At 35.2% G+C, this 22,765-nt stretch overlaps 2 protein-coding genes across 6 annotated transcripts in view; both read left to right on the forward strand.

Moving 5' to 3' along the window:
• LOC108737603 (lachesin) overlaps window positions 1–21,610 on the forward strand; it is a 32,215-nt gene extending 10,605 nt beyond the window's left edge. Inside the window, exons 3-8 of the mRNA XM_018470544.2 lie at window positions 1,055–1,216; window positions 1,938–2,066; window positions 10,220–10,504; window positions 10,572–10,637; window positions 15,144–15,308; window positions 19,401–21,610. Coding sequence (XP_018326046.2) covers window positions 1,055–1,216; window positions 1,938–2,066; window positions 10,220–10,504; window positions 10,572–10,637; window positions 15,144–15,308; window positions 19,401–19,486 — 893 coding nt within the window. The 3' untranslated portion in view covers window positions 19,487–21,610. The remainder of the gene's footprint in view (window positions 1–1,054; window positions 1,217–1,937; window positions 2,067–10,219; window positions 10,505–10,571; window positions 10,638–15,143; window positions 15,309–19,400) is intronic.
• LOC108737595 (nucleolysin TIA-1) overlaps window positions 1–22,765 on the forward strand; it is a 744,862-nt gene that overhangs the window by 569,690 nt on the left and 152,407 nt on the right. The gene's annotated exons all lie outside the window — the stretch shown is intronic.

Here is a 22,765-nt window from a genome sequence, read left to right on the forward strand (position 1 = left end):
AAATTTCCTTTCCGAGGCTTTGTGTCAGCCCAATCACATATTGTGTCAATACTTATCATTTTATCGTAATTTAAAAACTTGGAAATTGCACGGTACACTATAGGAACTACGATAAATTTTCCCTAATCGGCGCCATGTTTTTAGGCTCCTCCCATTTGACGGATCCCAATAGACAAATGTCTGTTAATTAGTAGGATTCTTTAACGACATATGACATCTATCAACAACAAACACAATGAAGTTGTATTCTGCAACATTTTCGTTTGGATATGAAGATACGTAAAACGTTGAGTTCGTACAAAATTTCTATTTTAATTGGAAGAGTCATGACGAGTACTGCCATAAATTACTACGTATCGTATCATATCATGGTAGGCAACCATATGGTGGCGCCCATATGTAGAGCTGTATGCAAAAAGCCGAGTGGTATCAATCACGCTTTTAACAAGTGGCAAACGAATAAACGTTAAAAAGGGCAATAAGTACGAAATATAAATTTGTATCGCGATTCGAAACAAAATTGTTGCTCGTTGCACAATAAAATTGTGACATTGTGTGCTTTAATGTTCTGCTCGTCGAAAACGACTCGTTAGCTTTAACTGAGAATTTCAGCAACAACCGGCGCTACGCGTCCCGACGCCTAGCCTAGTCGCTACTACTCTTGTTCCACGTGTGTAATCTATAAATTGTACCATTTCAAACTAGCTCCGTTTAGTATAAAACTGCGGTCTCTGTATAACAAGCAACATTTTATTTCGCGCCGACCCGATTACTTACACCATGCATATAAATTTGAATTTTGACTTTAATCAACAGTTAGTGATAAGCATTCACTACCTAGTTGCATCATGCTTCATTAAACGAATAAAAAGAATGCAATTAAATCATTGTATCCGTTGGAACATAAAGGATAAGACGAAAATACAAAAGAACTCGGTTATAATGACAACTCTGATGTAACGTCAGTTTTTTTTTTTAATAACGGCCTAACTAACATCATAACTTTATAAGTAAAATCTACCAGGTGTGTATTAAAAATTAACTTTCTTTACAGTTCCCCCTACAATTCTTGACACACATAGCACACAATCAACAGTTGCTGTAAGGGAAAACCAAAATATTAGTTTAGTGTGTAAAGCAGACGGTTTCCCAGAGCCAAAGATTAAATGGAAAAGGGAGGACAGAGCCGAAATAAGTGTAGATCGAAGAAGAAAAGGTAAATTAGAGTTTTCAATTTCAATTACACAAGTAACACAAACTAGAAAACATCCACAACGATATTTATTAAACCCAAATAGAACGCAAACAATGTTTAGTCGACGCAAAAAGAAAAACCACAAACATTTAAATAAACCAAAGAGAGACTGACAATCTCGTGTTGATGTTGAACAAGTTTTGTGGTCTCTTTTTGGTTTGTTTATTTATTTATTTATTCATTTATTAACGCGTTACCACGATCCATTTAAAGTGGGTGAAACACGTGTCTCTGTAAATAGTGTCTCTCATTTTCTACATTCGTAGAACATACACGTGTATCACCGAGAATTGTTATATTGGAAAACTTGGAAAGCAGCACAAATATAAAAATTATTAAGTATTTTATTAGAATAATCAACCAATCTTTAAACTTAAAGCGATTTCGATCAATCTCTCTCAACTAAATTAAAATTTCCGGCTCATGTTGGCGTCAAAATCGAATTTATACATGTATAAATGCTGCTTTCCAATTCCGTCAAAAAGAGAACTTTCCGCAGAACAGTATCTACAAAAAAAAACCCGGAAACATAACTCGAGCACAAAAACTTTGTTGTTAACCTTCAACAATATTTGACGAATGACCAACATGTGTTATTTCGTGTAGTACCCTAATAACGGTTAGAGTTTTCGTAAAGGTAAATATTTAGATGAGAGAGAGAAGTTTTCTGTTATTGTTGCAGTGAAGGAATACGAAGGCGAGCAATTAAATATTACCCGTATCAGCAGAACAGAGATGGGGGCGTATTTATGCATTGCCTCAAATAGAATACCACCGTCAGTGAGCAAGCGAATAATCGTGGATGTTGAATGTAAGTGTCCTTTAATTCAGTTTCGTTGTTTGGTTTGTTATTGTCAACCTGTTATCGCCCTACACGCACCGCTGCTTACTCAATAAAGCTACCGGCCCATTTTCTGCGATAAATGAAATCACATTTCCTCATATTTCATAATATATTCCGGGTGTACACGGTACACTGGGAGAAATATAGAGGAAACTGTCACACGTTAGTGCGAACCGTGTGACAAAGGGAAAATAGATAAAAATTCTCCACTAGATGCGGAAGGAATTCTCGTAAAATTTGCTTCGGAAACTAGTCAAGTCCTTCAGCGTTTACTATTGACATTCTTGACTGCACTTTTACCGCTAAATCATCTGTTACTTCCGCCTCATAGGCGCATTGTCCCTACAAATACCTAAAATCAATATTTCTACGAATGTATGATAATACATTTTCAGACACAAATCAATAGAATCTACCGAAAAGTCTCCAACAAAATTGTAACTCGATACACGTCCAGTTTGAATAAACAACATTCATCCACGTACTTATATCAAGCTAGCACGACAAAGGTTGCATTTCTCATTTCTAAAATGCGCTATAATTTGTCGCTAGCTTGTTACATAATCCAGAAATTTGTCGCTTCAAATCAAACTGGTACTACACATAGCATATCTCGAAATTAAAGCAGAAAAACATTGTAAGCCCTACAATTTGTCACTGAAAGATAAAGATGCTATTCTTACCCATTCTGTAGCTAGTCCAGCCTCGAGAAAATCAACTAAAACGATTGGATAGCCAAAAAAGCTAGCATTGCACATCGCGTATCTCAAAATAGAAGTAACGTAGAAAAATACTACATATAAATACCATAATTTGTCGCTAATTTGTCTTTATTTTTCTACGATATTTCTATTTCCGTGTAATTGTCAGTTTTTCGGTGATCAGGTAGAGGCTGGTCTCGCGACAAAATGGACAATAGGACCATCTTGCAGCGACAAATTAAAGCTCTCGTAGTAACTATTTTCTATTCCCAGATACGCTATGTGTAACGCCACCTTGGCGACTCTTTAAGTCGTTTTTCGCTGGACAATTGGGGGACAAACTAGCGACAAAATAAGTAAAAGTTTCATCTTTCAGCGACAAATTATAGGCTTTTGCAGTATTTCTCTACGCAATTTCTATTTTGAGAAGCTCTTAATGTATAGTGTCACCTTGGACAAAATCAGTAAAACTACCACCTATGTGTAGTTTTTCGTTTTTCGGTGATCAGCTAGGGGCTAGACTCGCGACAAAATGGGTAAAAGGACTATCTTGCAGCGACAAATTATAGCCCTTGCAGTATTTATCTACGCCATTTGTATTTTGAGAAACTATATGTAAAGTCAAGTCACCAAGGTGTCACCAGTTGTTTTTCTCTGGACAACTTTAGGATAGACTAGTAATAAGATGGGTAAAAGTACCATTTATATTAGGGTAGTATTCGTCAATTTTCCAATAATCAACTGCAGTGTTGAATTCGGTAACAAATTAGTGACAAATTATATTGCATTTTAGAACTTTGTCCTGTATTTTTGGGGTTTTCCCGGATAAAATTGTTATCTATAGTGTAGGTAACGATGAAATTCTTCCTTGAGAAAATTTTTTTTAGCTCTTTGAAAACGAAAAGCTACTATACTGAATAGAATCCAAATAGAAAAATACAAAGTCATCGAATGACTTACTGTAAGTTATTATCTCAATAAAAAGTACTACATTTTTGGCAATTCTTCCTTACACGATTCTTCCAATTTGAGTTTCGTCCTTACACTAGTACAACTCGATATCCTTCAAATAAAACCAATCGAGATAAAACGATTTCCACCCCAACATATCTAAGCTACAGCAAAAAAATATCCCCTTACTTCATTTCCCTTTCTCATACAACCTATGAAAGCGCTCAAAACCTAGACTTCCACAAATACGTGGTTATAATTTATAGTGAAGCATTTACTTAGTTACACATTTACAATAAAACTACAATTTCAGCAAAATGCCGTAAAGAGAAATGAGAAAATTAAATAATATGTCCAAAATGTTAATCGAAACCAGCGATCGCTATGTATCATAAAAAGCAATTATTAATTCGAGCAGACTCAAATTTAAGTTAGACGAGAACTTTATTTGAATTAAAATTTTCAATTCACAAAAACAGTTGTGCGTTGATGGCATCGTATTCCCTTATTGTCCCACAATTTTTAGTTACCAAAATAGGGAATATCAAGTTTTTCGTCTCAAAAACGAAACCTAATCATTCAAATAAAATGATAAAATTGTAAGTCAAAAACTCACCACACACAGTATGTCAAGCTCGAAGGTCTGAAATAAAGGAAAAGAAACGATTAACTAAGTTTCACAATACAAGCATTGTAAAAAGAGATAATAATTAACAAAATAAAAAAGGAATCACTTGACTAAAATAAATAAAAAATATACATCTTAGGACTCGGCGCCCCCAGGCGACCTCCACCCCTAAATTAGGCACGACAACGCGTTTATAGGATAACTATTTATTAGTTTTAAAAATTATAACCGTCATAAAGTTTATAAAATAAATCGTCGAGAAAACAGAAAGTTTGCCAACTAGATATACTCAAGACTAAAAATTCGTTCAACATACGTGATAAAAGCTTAAATTTTGCGCCAGTTAAACAGTAACTTATCCGGTGCCAATTAGTCATGTAGCGTTCTGGAATGACATTTGTCGTATCTACGATAGTTATGGTATAAATTTGTTCCTGTCGGGCACGTGGACTTGTAATAAACAACAAACGGAAAAGAGTAAAAAAACAGCATCGGCAGCGCCGATACCTTCTGGCAATATACCACTGGAGATCGCTTACTGTGAAGGGGATGAATCACTGCCAAAATGAGAGAGAGAGAGAGACAAGCCAGTGCAATAGCTATCCCCCTGCACTCAACTGCAGAATGCCTATGAAAAAGACAATAGAAAGTAATCGTACTTACCTTCGATAGTATAGTTATAGGGTTGTTCGGAAAGTCATTTCGTTTTTTTTGTGGAAATGAAAGACAGTTTTCGTATAATAAACAAATACTTTATTAAATTATATATTGACCGTTCTGGTCCAACACCTTTTGCCATCTTTCTGGTAGTAGCATAATTCCACGCTCATAAAATTTTTGGTCTTTGCTGGCAAAAAACTGATCGAGGAGGTTTTTGACCTCCTCATTTGAGGTGAAGGTTTTACCGTCTAAAAAATTTTGGAGTGACCGGAACAAATAATAATCCGATGGTGTCAGGTCTGGAGAATATGGTGGGTGTAGCATTGTATCCCATTCAAGCTGTAAAAGCTTTTGGCGAGTGACCGAACTTGTGTGAGGTCTCGCGTTGTCTTGGTGAAACACTACACCTTTCCTGTTGATTAGTTCTGACCTTTTCTGTTGAAGTGCATCATTCAGTTTGTCCAGCTGATGACAGTAGACTTCCGAATTAATCGTTGTGTTATCCGGTAAAAGCTCAAAAAAAACGATTCCTTTAAAATCCCACCAAACAGACAGCATCACCTTTTTTTTGGTGAGTATCGGCTTTGGAAATGGTTTGAGCCGGTTCATCTTTTTTGCTCCATGACCTCTTGCGTTTGACGTTGTTGTATACAACCCATTTTTCGTCCCCAGTGATGATGCGCTTCAAAAACGGATCATTTTCGTGATGTTTGAGAAGCGAATCGCAGACGTCAATGCGGCGACACAGATTTCTCTCTGTGAGAACATGGGTTCACATCAACTAATGCCTTTATCGCGTCTTTATCAGCTTCAACAGGCCTTCCCGAACGTGGTGCATCTTCGACATCAAAATTGCCGGATCGAAATTTAGCGAACCAGTTCTGGCACTGGCCTACTGTCAACACACCTTCTCCATACACATCAGTCAATTTCTTTCTGGCTTGAACAGCATTTTTAGCCTTTCTGTAGTAAAACAGTAAGATATGTCGAAAATGCTCCTTCTAGCTCTCCATATTTAAAAGGGCACCAACCAAAAACTACTGCGTAGAATTAATTGGAATTTTTCACACACAAGCCTTGCTATATGAGCTCTCAAAGCGTATAAAAATTATACGGCTTAAATGTGAAGTTGGGTGCAAAAGAATACAATTTATTCCTCTGTCGGAAAAAAAACGAAATGACTTTCCGAACAACCCTATAGTTAATAATATCATGAATCTTCATTACGAAATTATTGTCTTACTTGTTACCCATAATGTGCCTCGTGATTTAACCAAAAACTCAAGATAAACTTCTAACAGTGAAGGACAAAATAAACAAAAGGGAGGAGTTCTGTATCTGTGTTACGGTTCATGGGATTCTTAACTAACTCTACCAATGCTAAATCTAACGACTGTAGCGAATGTACGAGTGCATACGAAAGACATCTATACAGAAAAGTTGGTGTCGTGCCACTGCGATATATATGTAGGTACGCACACAGACGGACATAAAAAAAGGGGTTGCAAGTGTAATATATCAATTTTTTAATTGAACGGCTGCTGTCTGAAATATTAGCACTTGATTTATTCTCTCGGAACTGCAGGAAGTTCGCTAAAAATAATTAGCGTCATTAATAAAATAACTTAACTGCCCGGGAAAAATGACGGTGAAAAATAAAGTGAAACTGAATTGGCTTTCGAAGCGCCAAAAATCTGGCTCGTTCGACGTCTCTTAATGGACAAGTCATTTAAAAAATCCATTTCCAACTGAAAAATTCCCTAAATATGTGAAAATATTTCCTTTGAAATCGCTAAGTAGTTATAAATGTAACAATCCGGTATCCACGTTCATTGAAAAGTGCTTTTATAAACGAGTTTTCCTCCACCTACAAAATCTTGCCTTTTTATTTATTTTATTAACTTCTAATTACGTAAACCCAAAACTTTAACATACATACTTTGAGATCAAAGCCAAAAAAAATGACAATTGACTTTCGTCTAACGACAAATTAGAGAAAATATTATAGTTTTTAAAATTTTGAAATTGAAACCAGAGAAAGTTTCCTGAAATAAATTGATAAGGTATGTGTATACGTACATCTATCAACAAATTATTTTCATTTTTTTATATTTTGTTTTAACGAATTTAATCTAACCTAACTAAAAATCTTTAGTAGGTGTATGAATTTTTGAAAGCCCAATTTTACATATATCTATATATATATATATCACAAATTTAAAGTGATTTACAAAATTCATTCTCAATAACAAAATATATTAATTAAACTCAAGATTTTTATAAAAACAACGACAGCAAAACTAATGGAAAAAAAAAACGAAAAATTTCGAGAACTTCAAAACCGATGACATCGAAAACTAGGTCATACAATAATGTATAAATTTCAGGATGAAAGCTTTCAAATTTAGTTTGAAAATTTGTCCCGTGCTAAACAATTGTTTAATAAAAGCGTTGAAGCGAAAGAGCGGCGGTCCAGGTAATTTCGTCTATCACGTCGATTGAAGGGAGACAAATTAATAGGATCAGCCATAACAATAGGTCAATTTCAATGCATTAAAAATGTGCAGCTAATTCAAAACAATACATGCCTTTAATGATACTCGTTAACGGTCCAATATAATGCAATATTATCGCGCCAGGTAGCTCTTTGATTATCTCGGAATCTATATTAAACTACAATAGACACTGCTTCTCCCTTCTGCAACTAGTATAACAAATGTGTTCATTGTTTGGTCACAAAAACGAACATCCAAACTGAGTACACAGTCTCAAATAATTGATGATACAGAATCAGTGACCTACAATGGAAAACTGACCCCGAACGCACTTTCATCTGTCCAACAATTCTGATATTATAACTCATACTCTTCTTCTACTACCATCGCGGCCAGTTTAAAATAATCCAAACTACTGTTTTACTAAATAAACCCCCTTTAATCCAATACTTTACAATGGTCTTTACCTTCTCAAACTTACCTACTGGATATAGCAACTCTACATTTAAAACTCATACTGAACAACTGCTATCAAGTGTAGATGGTCCCTCCGGGCTACGCCGGAAGCAAGGGCGGAAGACCCACTTCAGACTCCTTTCAGGAATCGTGAGAATGAGTGGGTGGTGGTTCGGGTGAGAAAGATGAGACAGACGAAACGAAGTCAGAAGGGAATGAAAGATTATCTGTGGAATATTACTGCCTCTAAGTGATCCAAAGAAAACACAGAAAAACTTAAACCAAGGTAGACGGACCCGGAATCGAACCAGCGTACTCCCGAATGCTAAGCAGTGGTCTAAACCTCTAGGCCATGCCTCTCGGTCTACTTGTAGCTGTGATTATAGAAGTGAGATAGAACGCTGCATAGAAACCCCTTGTGTCTACCCTCCTCTAATAAGCCAAGCATGCGCAGATAGGTTATTCCAACTTGTCTAACTACAGAAGGACAACAGGCAGGGGGCCTATCGACAGCGTTCTCTCTCACGCTAGCAGCCCTTTCACGAGCCCTACTCTTATAACTGTATGACTTCTCAAGTCATTTCAGTAATTTTAATAGAAACCCTAGATTTTGAATAACTTTAATCAAAAATTGTTAATATTAGATTAGGTAATGGGTCAAATTCTATACCAACGTTCCCATCGTAGAACCAGTTTGCAAACTTCCCATCAATAAATTATGCTTACAATATTGTCGATGTCTCTTTAAGCACTTGTAGGGCCCTAATGACCAATTGTTGTTCTAATGTACAACATGTATGGTAGTGATTATTGGAGAAATTGTCTGTTAATGATGTGCGCCGATTAATTAAGCAGTTGTGCCGACAAAGTAATATATTTATAGAATAAACACAGCGTTATCAGTGAAGCCTTTGATTCAAAACTAAACGATTTTTTCACTCACAACAATGGGAAAATATCTACGTTTGTAGATAAGCACCTAACTACGCTACAGAAAAGGACTAGGGTACCTTTTATCCCGAAAAAAATGCTGTTCCCCAGGGATAGAAAAATTAGTTTTATTTAGTCGTCGACGATCATTGCGACGTATTTAGGACATCAACAAGAGGTGATGACGTGTTGTAACGTATGAGCTTTGTTCTTCTTGTAAGTTTCCAGTAGATATGTTGTCCTAGTTCCAATAGGTTTAAAGAATGAAAAATTGCGATGGCCAATCCTCCAGCCCGCTATTTGCACTACGAATCGGTGTCCTTTGTCTTGTTGGATCGATGATAATAATAACTTATATTACGAATAGCAAGAAACTTTGCCGCTATTCTTTCATTTTAGTTTGAACCACTCCATTTTGCTTCTTTGATGCCAGGGTGGTGATCAATTTTAAGTATCCGGACGTATATAAAGAACCGTTTGTTCTTAACCGAAAGGAATTTCCTTACTCCCAGTTTGGTACATCCGAAAAAAAACTTACAAAGAACACTTTTAATAAGAATGTCTGGATCATTCTCGGAAAGGGACAGGGCGCGACAATTTAGGAAGATTTCACAGCTCGATCTTTTTTTATTTATTTCTTTAGTCACACGAAAAACGGATCACACGAAAAATTTTATAAAGAGTCATTTTAATTATTTTTCAAAGGTTAGTTCAAAAGCATCTGTCAGACTGACAATGAAATGGAATTAAAGACAAAGAAACTCTTTGCAAAACATTTACCAAAGTTCATTCGATGCCGTTGAACTTTCAGGCCTACATGTAACTATGTCTAACTAACATTTTTCATCACCATAAGAGTTTCCTATAAAAACAAAACATATTGAATCTACATTAGATTAAATTACGTATGTCTATACCCTAGACAAAAATTTTCAGTCCCTCAGAATCTTTCAGAGTCTTTCAGCATCTCTCTCAGTTATTGCTTAGGTGTTTTTATGGATCTCTCAGTCTCTGTGTGAGAGACTCGAACGATCAAATTGTTAATTCAGAGATTCGAGTATCTCACAGAGAGACTGAATGAATAAAAGTGAAAAACTGAGAGACTCGGGTCTCTCGTAGAAAGACTGGGATCTCTGAAACATGTTGAAGTTAGAAAATTTTAACCAGCATGTCTATCGAGACACCACTTATTGAGAGATTCGAGTCTCTCGACAGTCTCTCTCAGCGGCACCAGAGAGACTCGATGTACACGAAATAAATCTCCAAATTAAACAAATATTAAGTATCCCATTTTTGCAGTTCCTCCAATGATTTGGGTCCCGAATCAATTAGTTGGAGCGCCGGCTGGTAAAGATGTAACTATTGATTGTCATACCGAGGCGTATCCACGAGCAATTAGCTATTGGGTGTACAACAACCTAATGTTATTACCGACCAAAAAATATGGAACTGAAACCACGGAAAATAGTTACCGAACTTACATGAAACTGACGGTGCGGAATCTACAAAAAGATGACTTTGGGAATTATCGGTGTATTTCGAAAAACTCCCTAGGAGAAACGGAAGGATCAATAAGGCTCTATGGTAAGTAACAACAAATAAATCCTATGGAATAATGCACTAATTACATATGTTTATCATTCAATTTTAGAAATGCCCGTAACATCTACCCCTCCCAGAGCAACAGAAATGAAAAGTAGCTCAACTAAAGACACCAGTAAGTAGTTTTTATTTAATTTCTTTTTCCATAAGTACGTATTGTACCAGCGGACATTTATATTCTAATCCTTTACAACAATTACTAATCTTGGTTAATTTAAAAATGAAATGCAGACTAGCGTATAGAAAAACCTCTTTTTCTGGTTTTACGAACACTCAAAAATATTTAAAAATTATTGGTGATAATTAAAATTAGGTAATAAATAACATTAAGTTCTTGATCAGTCCCAAACGTCGATTGCGATTTCAGACTTAGTGCTGCCTGTTGCTTTAAATTTGGCAATTTAATGTGGAAAATTCGGAAGAATATTATATATACAATTTTAGTAATAGTGTTGTTGCTTGCTTAAATGTATAGATGTAGACGTTTGTACATAAGTTGAAAGGCTTTTTGTCAGGACGGCTATAGGTAGGTGCACTAAGGAAAATTATGTTAGAACGTGCCACACTGCAAAATTACCTACAACACAATAGTAGGTGACAGTCTGTCACAACATCAGGAAGAAACTTAAAACAACTTATTTTCCAAACGTCAGGCTGTATATTTTTATACATACCTACCTACCTATCTACAAGAAAATTTAATAATCTTCATCTTCTATATTTTCCATTTTCCCCTAGGCTTTTAAAATGTAATTTACAAATTACAATTCTATTTATTTGACAACGCAGTATTTCATACTTTAATTTATCAATGTACAGTTTTTAATAATATCTAATAATAATAATAATGCGCCAATTTAAATTCTTGTCGATAAATCAACTGCAAAATTAATTAACGGTAATGAAGCTAAAAATTACCGAAATCAATTAAAAAGCAATTTTACGTTCTAATTAATCTATTGCTTGTAGCATTTGCTAATAAGAAACTATTAAAAAGCGAATAAAATAAAAATCAGACACAAGCAATTATATTAGGGGAGATGAGAATATTAGAAATTATTCATCATTGATTTGACACAATATCTAGTAAAAGTTAGATTAAGTAATAAAATTTATACTACAGGGGTATATAAAATTAAAATAAACACTTTTTTAACAGTTTTTCTTAACTTAACACTACTGTGTAAGTTTTGTCTTTTCTTACCATTACGTTATGATCCTACGGTTACTAAAAATGTAATCAAAAGTGATTAATATATTACATTCTCTACATATATGCACCTACATTATATCCAGCTAATATGTAAATATAATCGCTATATACTAACGTTGTCTATGACATATGTACAGATTTAATTCGTCATGAAATTACGAGAAAACGATCTTATGAAACGCCACTGGTAGCTGTTTAAATTCTAGTGTAGGTAGCTGTACGAAAGGGCCATCAAATAATCAAGGAGAGTCATCAAAGCTAAACTCAGTTATGGTAACGACAAATGTATAAGCAAACGAGTTGTGAGTAGCCGTAATCCATTTTCAGTTTGAATTGTTCAGGTCTTGAGAATAAGAATGGGAGTTTTTTTTTATCTTTTTTCTCTCCCTTTATGCCATTCGAAATAAAGTCGAGTGAATAGGGACAGCAAACAGTCGCAGCACCTTTGCATTGTTTAGTTCATTGTGAAGGGCAAATTTATGACGTAACTGAATTAGATGTTCCGACCTAAGAACATTAATCTTGAGTTAATGGGAAAACGTTGGTGAGAGGGCGCGAGCCCTTGTTAAAATCACGCAAAAACCTTAATGAAGGCCACGGGGCCGTCAAATGTCCCATTCAGACCCTTCCTTGTTTACTGACACGAACTGAAAGAGCACGTTCTAGTAGCAACGATACGAGCATCGATTACAAGGCGCAACAGAAGGAGCCACCATAAGACACGGAAGATGGACGGGGATGAGAATAAGGGACTTCGTGCTACCAGACGGGCGTCTCCAGACTATTTAGAAGTTTGCACTTATCTCCTGCTTAAAATTCCATATACAGCAACCATTTGTACATTATCGCTAACAAAAGGCTACAACTAGACAAGAAACCTATTTGACAACCAAGTCACCCACATTATTTTCCAAAGTTACGTATATATACCTACCTATCTACCAAATCCTCACATAAAACTACACAATTTTCATTACAACAATAAACAAATGAAAAACACATTCCATACAAAACTAACTATTAAAATGTTGCTACGGTCATCATCGTAAGATCGTCAATCCTAAGACTGGTTGGACACGCACCTCCACTCTTTCCTATCCTAAGCTAATCTTCGCATTTCCCTAAAACTAGAATATTCATATCCTTAATAATTTCTAAACAGTAATCTAATATAGGTCTCTCTACTCCTCTTAACTCCTGTTTCTACTTCTAATAAACTCTGTAACTAACTCTTCATGCCTAAGAAGGTGACCTACCAACCTCATCATTATAAGGTCGTCAATCCGAAGACTGACTGGACACGCACCTCCACTCTTTCCGCGTATTTCTCCTTCTAATCTGTCTCTAACTAGTCCTTCATGCTTGGGAACGTGTCCTACCAGCTTGAGTAAGTGTCCTATCAACCCATCTTGCCTATTTCTTATATTGACTTCCATAGGGTCCTCTATTCTCCTATTCATTCTAATATCTCTTCATTTCTAACCTTCTCTGTCCACGGTATCCTCATCATTCGCTTGTAATATTTCGAACGCTTCTAACCTTTTCTTTTCCGCCGCGCTCACTGTCCATGTTTCGCACCCGTACAGGTCCTAACATACACCTTTTCTTTTTGTTGAAGGCGACTCGACCCTGCGCTATCCTCTGTTATATATCTCTACACCTCCTTCCAGTTATCTGATGACTTCCTATTAGATACGGAAAATCAGTTACTTCTTCTAATTTTCCGTCTGCTATCTTTGTATTCGTGTATTTCCTTACTTTTTCCTTATTTATTATCGTGTTCAACCAAATGGTTAAGGACATATCCCACAATAAAAGACTGCATACTGCATGATGCAACAGAAATATGTTGGCATTCAGGATGCAGTGAGTGTTCAACCAATATAATCTCTCAATCTAATACAAATTGAATTCACTTCGAAGTTTCTAATGCTTTAACCGAAAGTTTTAATGGAAAAAATTGCGAAGGTAGATACCTGTGCTGCAGCTTACAAAAATATCACTAGAGAGTAGTAGACAGAATAAGGCAATTTATTATTACATAATTGGAAAACTGTCCCGCGCACTTTGCAAGACAATAGAATCCCACTACGTAAATAACTACCATCGAGCAACTGTCCCATGTAATAACGAAGACACTTAGTGAATACAAATGTTCTAATTTCTTATCGTCACTTCCTTTACATAACAACTGTATCACATCTACTAGTTCGGTCCGTTCAAATCCAATTTATTTCAATTAAGTGATCGTAAATTTCTTTTCAGCAATGCATCTAGTAAATACACTGAAGACATAATCTCAAAAAACGTCAACAATACCAAAAATGCGTTTTAGAAAATACTACAAATGGCGCAGTAAACGCCATCTGTGGCACGATGCTGTTAAGACAGCAGGTAAAGGTTGGTCTGTGTTCTGTCGCAGCTGCCTGCGACGCGCTGATGAGATCCAAAAAGATCGAAATCGCGATCCGCGTCTGGTAGTTTCGACAGAATACAGATTATTTTAATACCAAAAATGTTCAAGTTTAATCCTTGGCGGTTTAATACAGGATCAATTCCTTATTCTAAAAGGCATCCATTATACTGGGGAGAAGTATGACACGTAGAAGTGTTTCACTTCCGGTCTCATTTACGCTGATAATCTCTCCATGCATTTTAACTAGGTCTCATGTAGCTATCTTCAAGGGTTGTATTCAGTCCTAATTTAGGTTTTGTTCACCACGTCAAGTCCAGCAATTGAACAGATATTAGGATCTTACAAGAACAGTGACGTACCGTATTCTGACTTCTGACATAGTGCAACTTTAAATATTATAATATTCCAATCTACGCCTTTTTGCAAATTTATTCCTAGAAAGTACCGATTGCGTAGACACTGTTGAAAATCTCCTAGTTGCTTTTCCTCAATTGATGAATTTCCTCTAAACGTAAATTTACTTCTTTTAGCTTTTAATTAGAATCTCATTTCATTTCTATTAATCAAGCTTTAATTCGGATTCCTTTTTTATTTCTTAATTGGTTTGACCCATTTCCATGATCTTATGACACTTCCTGTAACTACATAACTAACTTCTATCGATGTATTTAATTTACTGCAACGTCGTCGAAGTAAGTTTTATTTACGAGTATTGATTATTCTTACACTTACAATTATAAATTACATTTGAAAACTTCAACTGCAATAGGTAATAATTATAATAATCAACAATTTAAGACAAAATAGATTATAGATATGAAACAAGTGCCTCTTTATAATATTGTTTGCCCTAGAAATGGCCCCAGCTATTAGTTACGAAATTACGATCTTCTGGCGTAAGTTCAATCGGTAATCTCGCCCAAGTTCTATCTAATAACAACACCGAAAATGAGTAAATGTTTGTTATCACATCAATACTATTATCGTTACAGGCGTTGGAAAGCGTAATGTCAGCCGGCCAAGTGGCCTGGAAGAAGCCCCTAAAGTGGTCATGGTGTCATCCTCAAATGTGCGTGACATCCAACCTGAAAACGACGATGACTACAATCTCGTTCCAGGCCAAGGGCCTATACCACAGCCCGGTCCTCAGGGATCAGGTACTTGTTTTAAAAAATTTTATTCACCTTATAATCACCATCACCACTTTAGTGGACACTTTAATGCACTGAAATTTAATCCTATTTAGGTAGGTACTTAAGTACTGAATGCACTTCAGTTCAATTCAGTTCTTTTGACGAGTGGACATCACTATTTTTTTATTGAAAATCATAAATGACCGATGCCTCGAACCGCCCCTGCCTAGAATATAACTATTAAACAAACATATCGTCGGGAAATGGAAAAGTGATGAAATGTCAATATATTTTCCGTAAAAGATCAGATGGCGTCGTCGCCATAACTGCTAAGTTACAGTAGATAAGTACATTGTAACGAAGATGTACACTAATTGGAGTCTTTCAGTATCACTTTTGCGTTTTGAACGATCTACTCGTTGAAGTAGCACGGCAAAGGAATTAAGTTGCAGCAAATTACGATATAATTAACAGTCATATTTATAAAGTTCGCGCAAGTATTTCCTGCGGGGATATGGAATAATACGCGCCGTTTCCAGAAGCCCTTAAACGATATCCATATTCATAAAACTGAGCGTTAGAAACAACAAAACCGCACATCTTTATTTCTTTACCACATTTCCGCCGCTGAAATTGTAAACAGGCACAAAAAGAAAGCAATCGTAACGGGCATCGTGTGTTATGAAATTTATGCATTTCAACCCGAACCCCTCACAAATGAAAATTGCCAAAAAACAAAGAAGCACCGGTGCATGCAAATAAATATACCAAGAATATATCGTAACCACTACAGAAAAGGACATAGGGAACCGTTTATCAAAAAAAAAAAAAATACTGTTCACGAAAAATAGAATATTTAGTCTTTAACACGTATTTAGGGCATCAACGTAAGCGAAACCGCGGCTAAAACCTATCATGTAATTTTGTATACACATTGTTAGAGCTACAAAAAAGGACATGGGGTACCTTTCAACCAGAAAAATAATACCGTTCCCAAGGGATAAGAAAGTTAGTTTTATATGGTCGTTGATGATTATTAACACAGATTTCGGACATCATCCTGAGCGAAACCGCGGGTAACCTATCATCAAATTTTGTATACACATTGTCAGAGCTACAAAAAAGGACATAGGGTACCTTTTAACCAGAGAAGCAATACTGTTCCCAAGGGATAGGAAAATTACTTTTATATAGTCATTGATGATTATTAACAGGTATTTAGGACATCAAGGCGAACGAAGCCGCGGATAAAACCTAGTAAGAAATAAATTTTAATACCCATATTTAAGTACATTTTATGGTTTATTAAAGCCCTAAGGCAAAATATAGCGAGGGATTCTAATAGATACGTGTGACAGCAAGAAACCACAAGGTGATTCACGACACCACACAGCTGGTTTTCCTACTATTTTCTATCACCAACGAATATTTAACCGTACAAAACAACTGCAACACCTTTCTTGATGCGATTGCTATTGATTAATTTCATTATTTTTTATCATAACTCATTACATATCTATAAATAATCTACAATAATACAATATTACTAAATAGCACCCACTCGTCCAATTAAAATAATATTTAACGTTTCAAATAAAAATTTTACAAAATTGATACCACTGGGAGTATAAGTTTAAATAATTATTCATAGGTCATTCGTTAGGTAGCGCGCATGTTGTAGATAGCAAACAAACAAAAAATGTGAAACAGAATAAATTAAATAATGACGGGGGTAGGTATCTACTAAACAAGTTGAAAGTCGAATTTATTTTTGTGTTCAGTAAATTTTAATTATACAATATATGTAGCTCGGTGCACTCGTTACAGGTGGGATTAGTGCATCGGGCGTACAGCAAAGAGGCTTTCGTGCAATGAACGATGGAACACAGGGGACGCATTTCAGTCATTACATTCAAACCGAGTGGCTAAACGAGTGCCGTTCAGATTAATTGCCCCAATCTTGTGTAGAGTACGCAACGCAAAAGTAGATTCCACCGGAGAGTATTGCGGCTCCGGACGTCTACCTGAGGTGTAGAACACGATCACTAAGCTATTAACACACTAATTTAACGGTCAATTTACTTTGGCTACTAAAACATCCGACAACCGACTAGGTCATCAGTAATTATCGGGGTCCAAAGCTAACTTAATTGAACTATACACCTACTACTGCCACCTTACTACATACACATTCCCGTCTCCTCCCCAAATCTTGATACTACCCTCTTTACCTTCTCATACCGTACCCTCTCGCTAACAACTATTGATAATACCCATTTATAGTTCGGATAGTTCTTCTTTCAACTTACTAATGAGACTGGAGCGGTTGCTGACAGAACGCCTACTTTTACTCACAGCAGATGTAGGGAATATCGTAAAAATAGAAAAAGAGATGCCAAGTAAGAACTGCAGCGGGCATCAACGACCATATACAACTAATGTTTGTATCCCTCGGGAACGTTATTTTTTCTGGATAAAAGGTACCCTATGTTCCTTTCTATACCCTTAGCAATATATGTACAAAATTTCATGATGATTGGCCGGGTAGTTCAAGGGTGAAATGGTAATAAACATTCGCAATGAAAATATTAGTTAGGATACGCTAATTTATAGCTGTGCACCTTCTTGATAAAACCGCTTCTTTTTTAAAGTTATTAAAAATTAAATTACTAATGTACCTACGCAAAAAGCCGAACATGGCGTTTAATCTATCATGGTAGATATGCACATGCACATATACCAATGTGCATCTAATCCCGATTTCAATCTTCTTGCAGCATTTTAATATTTTACACACTCAAAAAACCGTTGATTACGATGGACCGTTATTCTACTTGCACTTTACCGTAATAAATATGTAATGAAACATGAGTAAAAGCATTAAATACGCGAATAGTTAATCAGTTACTTAATATTAAACCAACCTAATATGTATAACAAACGTTTGACCACACGAGATTCAGCAATAACTACAACCACCTGCAAAGTGTGTTTAAAAACTAATCATGAAGAAATAAACTTCTTACTGACAGTAGATCGCCATCTATAAATAATATTCCAAACAAAAATTATTATAACTATAACAATACACTTACACATTTAAGGCAAAATCACAATGATAAGCAAGGAAATAAACAATTGATTCAACTAATACTTTCATATAATCTAACTTAGAATTAGTAATAGTAACGTAATTAATGTAGTAGTAATTTAAAGGGTTTAACAAGGTAAGCGAATTCTGTAACATGGGTGATATTCTTGAAATGTAGCCAAGTTTCCGATTATCACAACGTTGTTTATGACCGCTGCAATAAATAGAGGGAAAATGTCACCTATTTAGCGATGCGGTCAGCGGTCATGAGTTCAACAAACCTACCAATTAGGACGTAGAGGAATATAAACAAGGTATCTCGTTTTCAGTCGGAATTTTGCTTTGAAATTGTTATTTGATTACTCGATAGTGTAGAAAAAGATATTCTGATGTGTCCTGTACATTATTCCCAAACATCTGCATCTCGTTCTCAAATTGCAAGCGTAATTTTCAGTCGAAAAGAACTTAAATGAGTCATAAGGTTGTCAGTCCTAAAACTGGTTGGTCACGCTCCTCCACTCCTCCCTATCCTAAGCTAATCTTCGCATTTCCCTAAAACTAGAACATCCCAAATTCTTAACTAAGTTTACCTCTACTCCTCTTAACTCCTGTTTCTGCCTCTAATACGTCTCTGATTAGACCTTCATGCCTGAAAAGATGTCCTACCAACCTATCTAGCCTATTTTTTATTAACTTCAATAGAGTCCTCTGTTCTCCTATTCTTTCTAATACCTTCTCATTTCTAACCTTCTCTATCAACGATATCCTCATCATTCGCCGGTAACACCACATTATGAACGCTTCTAACCTTTTCTTTTCCGCCGAGCTCACCGTTCATGTTTCACACCCGTACAGCGCCGCGCTCCAAATAATATAAATAAATATCACCGAAACAAAAAAAATATCAACATAATTAATTCATACAATCCCCGATAATTCTAGGTTTTCTATCAGCCCATAATAAATCCCGGAAAAACAATCTCAGCTGTAAAATACCATCAATTTCGTTTTTCTTTTTGTTACAGGTTGTATCCAAAGATTTAAATGGTCTACTTCAGCGGTCGTTCTGACTGCACAGGTCTATTTAACAGGAATGCTTGTACAACCCTAAGCAAAAAATATTTTTATAAATATGTGATGATAAGTTAATAATATAAAAGTAGATTGTTTGTATAAAAATCCTCATGTTTCGAAAAATTTTTTGCAAAAGACTGCTCCAGTCTTTTTTTTTTGGTTGTCGAAAACAATTACGTTACTAGAATAGGTATATATATATACCTGCCACTCCACCGAGAAGAAGAACCTTCCCTGTTTGTTCTATAGATATCAGTAGGTAAATTTAACTAACTTGCATGGAATTTGCGAAATTTAAGTTTCAAATCCCTCCTGCTACACATATCAGTATATCGAAATCATAGTCTAAGTCCAAAAAAAAAAATCAAATGCTCGGGAAATCAAAAAAGAAAAAAACACTGGCTTTTCTTAAAACTATAGATACGAATTTCCGCAACAAACCCTAATACAACGTACTAACAAATGCTTGCAGGAAATAGACGAAGTGGAAAATAAGTTGAAAGAAACGACCAAGTATATACGAAATTTCTCCACATTTGCGAACCTAGATACATTCACACATTAGAAGTAAATGTTTCTTTTTAATTTAGTAACTACGGAATTTGTTCAAACAATAACACGGAATGGGAAAAGAGCGCTTAAATAGGGACTGCATACATATATTATCCGGGCCAAATTTTAAAACTACATTATCAACATGTTCCATTCTTTGGATTTCCAAAAAATGAGCAAACTCGACTAATCTAATATATCTACATTTACCAAACACGTTTCTAGTTAATAAAAACTAATAATGTTAATATATGTATATTTGAAATGAAATTGCACAATGCAAACTGAGCAAAAATTGTTCCACAATTTTTGTATTTGATGTGATAAAAAAATATCGGAAATACGTTATTTATATAATATCATTTCTCACTTCGTTAGAAATAATGTAATAGCCTGATAAGTAGATAATTTTCCATCTGTAAGCTTTATTATAGGTATAGGTGACAGTGACTACTTTGATTAATTCTTGAACACAGGTTTTTCACCCGATTAAAACAACCCCAATTAAAATTTCTTTTACTTCTTCTTAGCAGTAGGTCGGTACAGTACTGAATAGAAAATGGAGACTGTGGAAAATGAATAACAAACTAAAAAAGAGACTCTGACAAGTTTTCACTAACACTTTTCACAGCAAATACATACGTGTTTCATGCACTTCCAATATGGACATTATTATCGATGCGAAAGTCTCGCATGAGAACTGGATGAAACGCTTTGAAAAATGTTACTGCTAACATACTTCGCCCTCTTCAAATGCAGGCATTATCAATGTAAGACTAGCATCAACGCGAGAGTAACTAATCATAAGTCTCGCGTTGATAATCCCTACATCAGAAGTGAGCGAAACACGTACCTGCTTTGAGACGTATTGACCACTAACACTTCACAGCGAAAAACTGTATCGCCCTCTTCAAATGTGGGCATTATCAATGTGAGACTAGCATCAACGCGAGAGTAACTAAGCCTAAGTCTCGCGTTGATAATCCTCACATCAGACGTGAGTTTTTAAATGTGTTGACTACTAACACAATAACCAGGCTGAGTCTCGCTTTTAGATTAGTAGAGTACTTACCCTCCCTACGAAATAATTAGGTATTTTATTGATAAAAAACGCATACATATTACTAACAATAATAATAGAATTAATTAAAGTATTCTAAATACGAGGGGTATAATTCATTTTGTTTATCATCACTGTAGTCTTTACAATCTATTCGTAAACCTGTAAACATATCGTAATGTGCTGCTTGTGAAACGTATACTTCTTGTTACAATTTCTTTCATCCACTACCCCTTGTAGTTAAATTTTGATGAAATATTGTTTAATTTCCGTACCGGTTAAAATCATGAAAAAAGGTAGTCGAACTATGTATATATTATATTTAGCAATATTATTCAAATTCGAAACATTTCATTTCAAAAAGTGCCAAATTAATTTAAAGTAAAATAATGTTTAGGTTTTTAGCACAGAATCTATTCCTTTTTCTAGAAAATTTTTAGCAGAATCACTATAGATAATAAAAAATACATTCCAGAAACTAGTTTAAAATGAGTTACCAATTAAATGACAACGTTGCTGTCTTACTGCTAAAAATTTTCTAGTGTAAGTCGTATAATAGGTGTATCTAATTGTTAATTTGTATAGTTTAAACTGGTTTACATATGTTTAAAAAATTTTAAAACGTGTAAGAAAATAAGAATAATTTCTGTAACTTGATTATAAAATAAAACGTTAACATAAACAGTCATTATATCTTATATCTTTTGACCCTAAAATCCTAAAATTTTTTCTTTACATACGTTTTTCTAGATTAAAAAACGATGGAATTTAATTATCGTCGAACTTGTTACACCCGGCTGTTCGACTGTTTTTCTTTCTCAAATAAAACCTTCAGCGACATTATACTCACGGAGAATCGCAGTGCAGAAAGAGGTAAGTTTTTGTTCAAACAAAACAGAAATTGACATAAATAATATTTGGACTATACCGTGCAACAACGAAGTACCTAACGAACATTATCTGCATGTAAAATTTACAAGTTACATAATTATAGACTACCCTCAACATAACAGGGTCATAATCATCGGTGTCTTTCATGAATAAGAAATAAAGTTACGATGTCCCGTCTAAATGCAGTTAATGATTGATTTGTATGTGTTATGCCAAGCATTTTGCCATTATTGGCATTAAACATTCACATTGGTGAGTGCTTGCCAATAGTAACTCGCTTATCTAATGCAATTGTGGAGTAAATAAATACTTAATTTTCTATTCCATACACCTACAGATACCGTAAAATTATTGAACAATTGCATTTAAAACATAGGGATAGTCTATTCGAGTTCCAATTAGCTATTTAGGTCAGTAATACAGATATAAATTAAATGATGAAATTATAGTACCATCAATGAAAACAGCCAGCCGCCTCACCACCCTAACTCACCTCACCGTAAAGTAAGCGACGTGATGCAACACATCTTTTAAATCTATAGGTTTGTTCGGAAAGTCATTTGGTTTTTTCCCGACAGAGGATTTAATTGTATTTCTTTTGCACCCAACTTCATATTTAAGCCGTATAATTTTTATATGCTTTGAGAGCTCATATAGCAAGGCTTGTGTGTGACAAATTCCGATTAATTCTACCCAGTAGTTTTTGGTTGGTGCCCTTTTAAATATGGAGAGCGATAAGCAGCATTTTCGACATATCTTACTGTTTTACTACAGAAAGGGTAAAAATGCTGTTCAAGCCAGAAAGAAATTGAC

The sequence above is a fragment of the Agrilus planipennis genome, unplaced genomic scaffold, assembly GCF_000699045.2.
Source record: "Agrilus planipennis isolate EAB-ADULT unplaced genomic scaffold, Apla_2.0 scaffold15, whole genome shotgun sequence".
Classification (NCBI taxonomy): Eukaryota; Metazoa; Arthropoda; class Insecta; order Coleoptera; family Buprestidae; genus Agrilus; species Agrilus planipennis.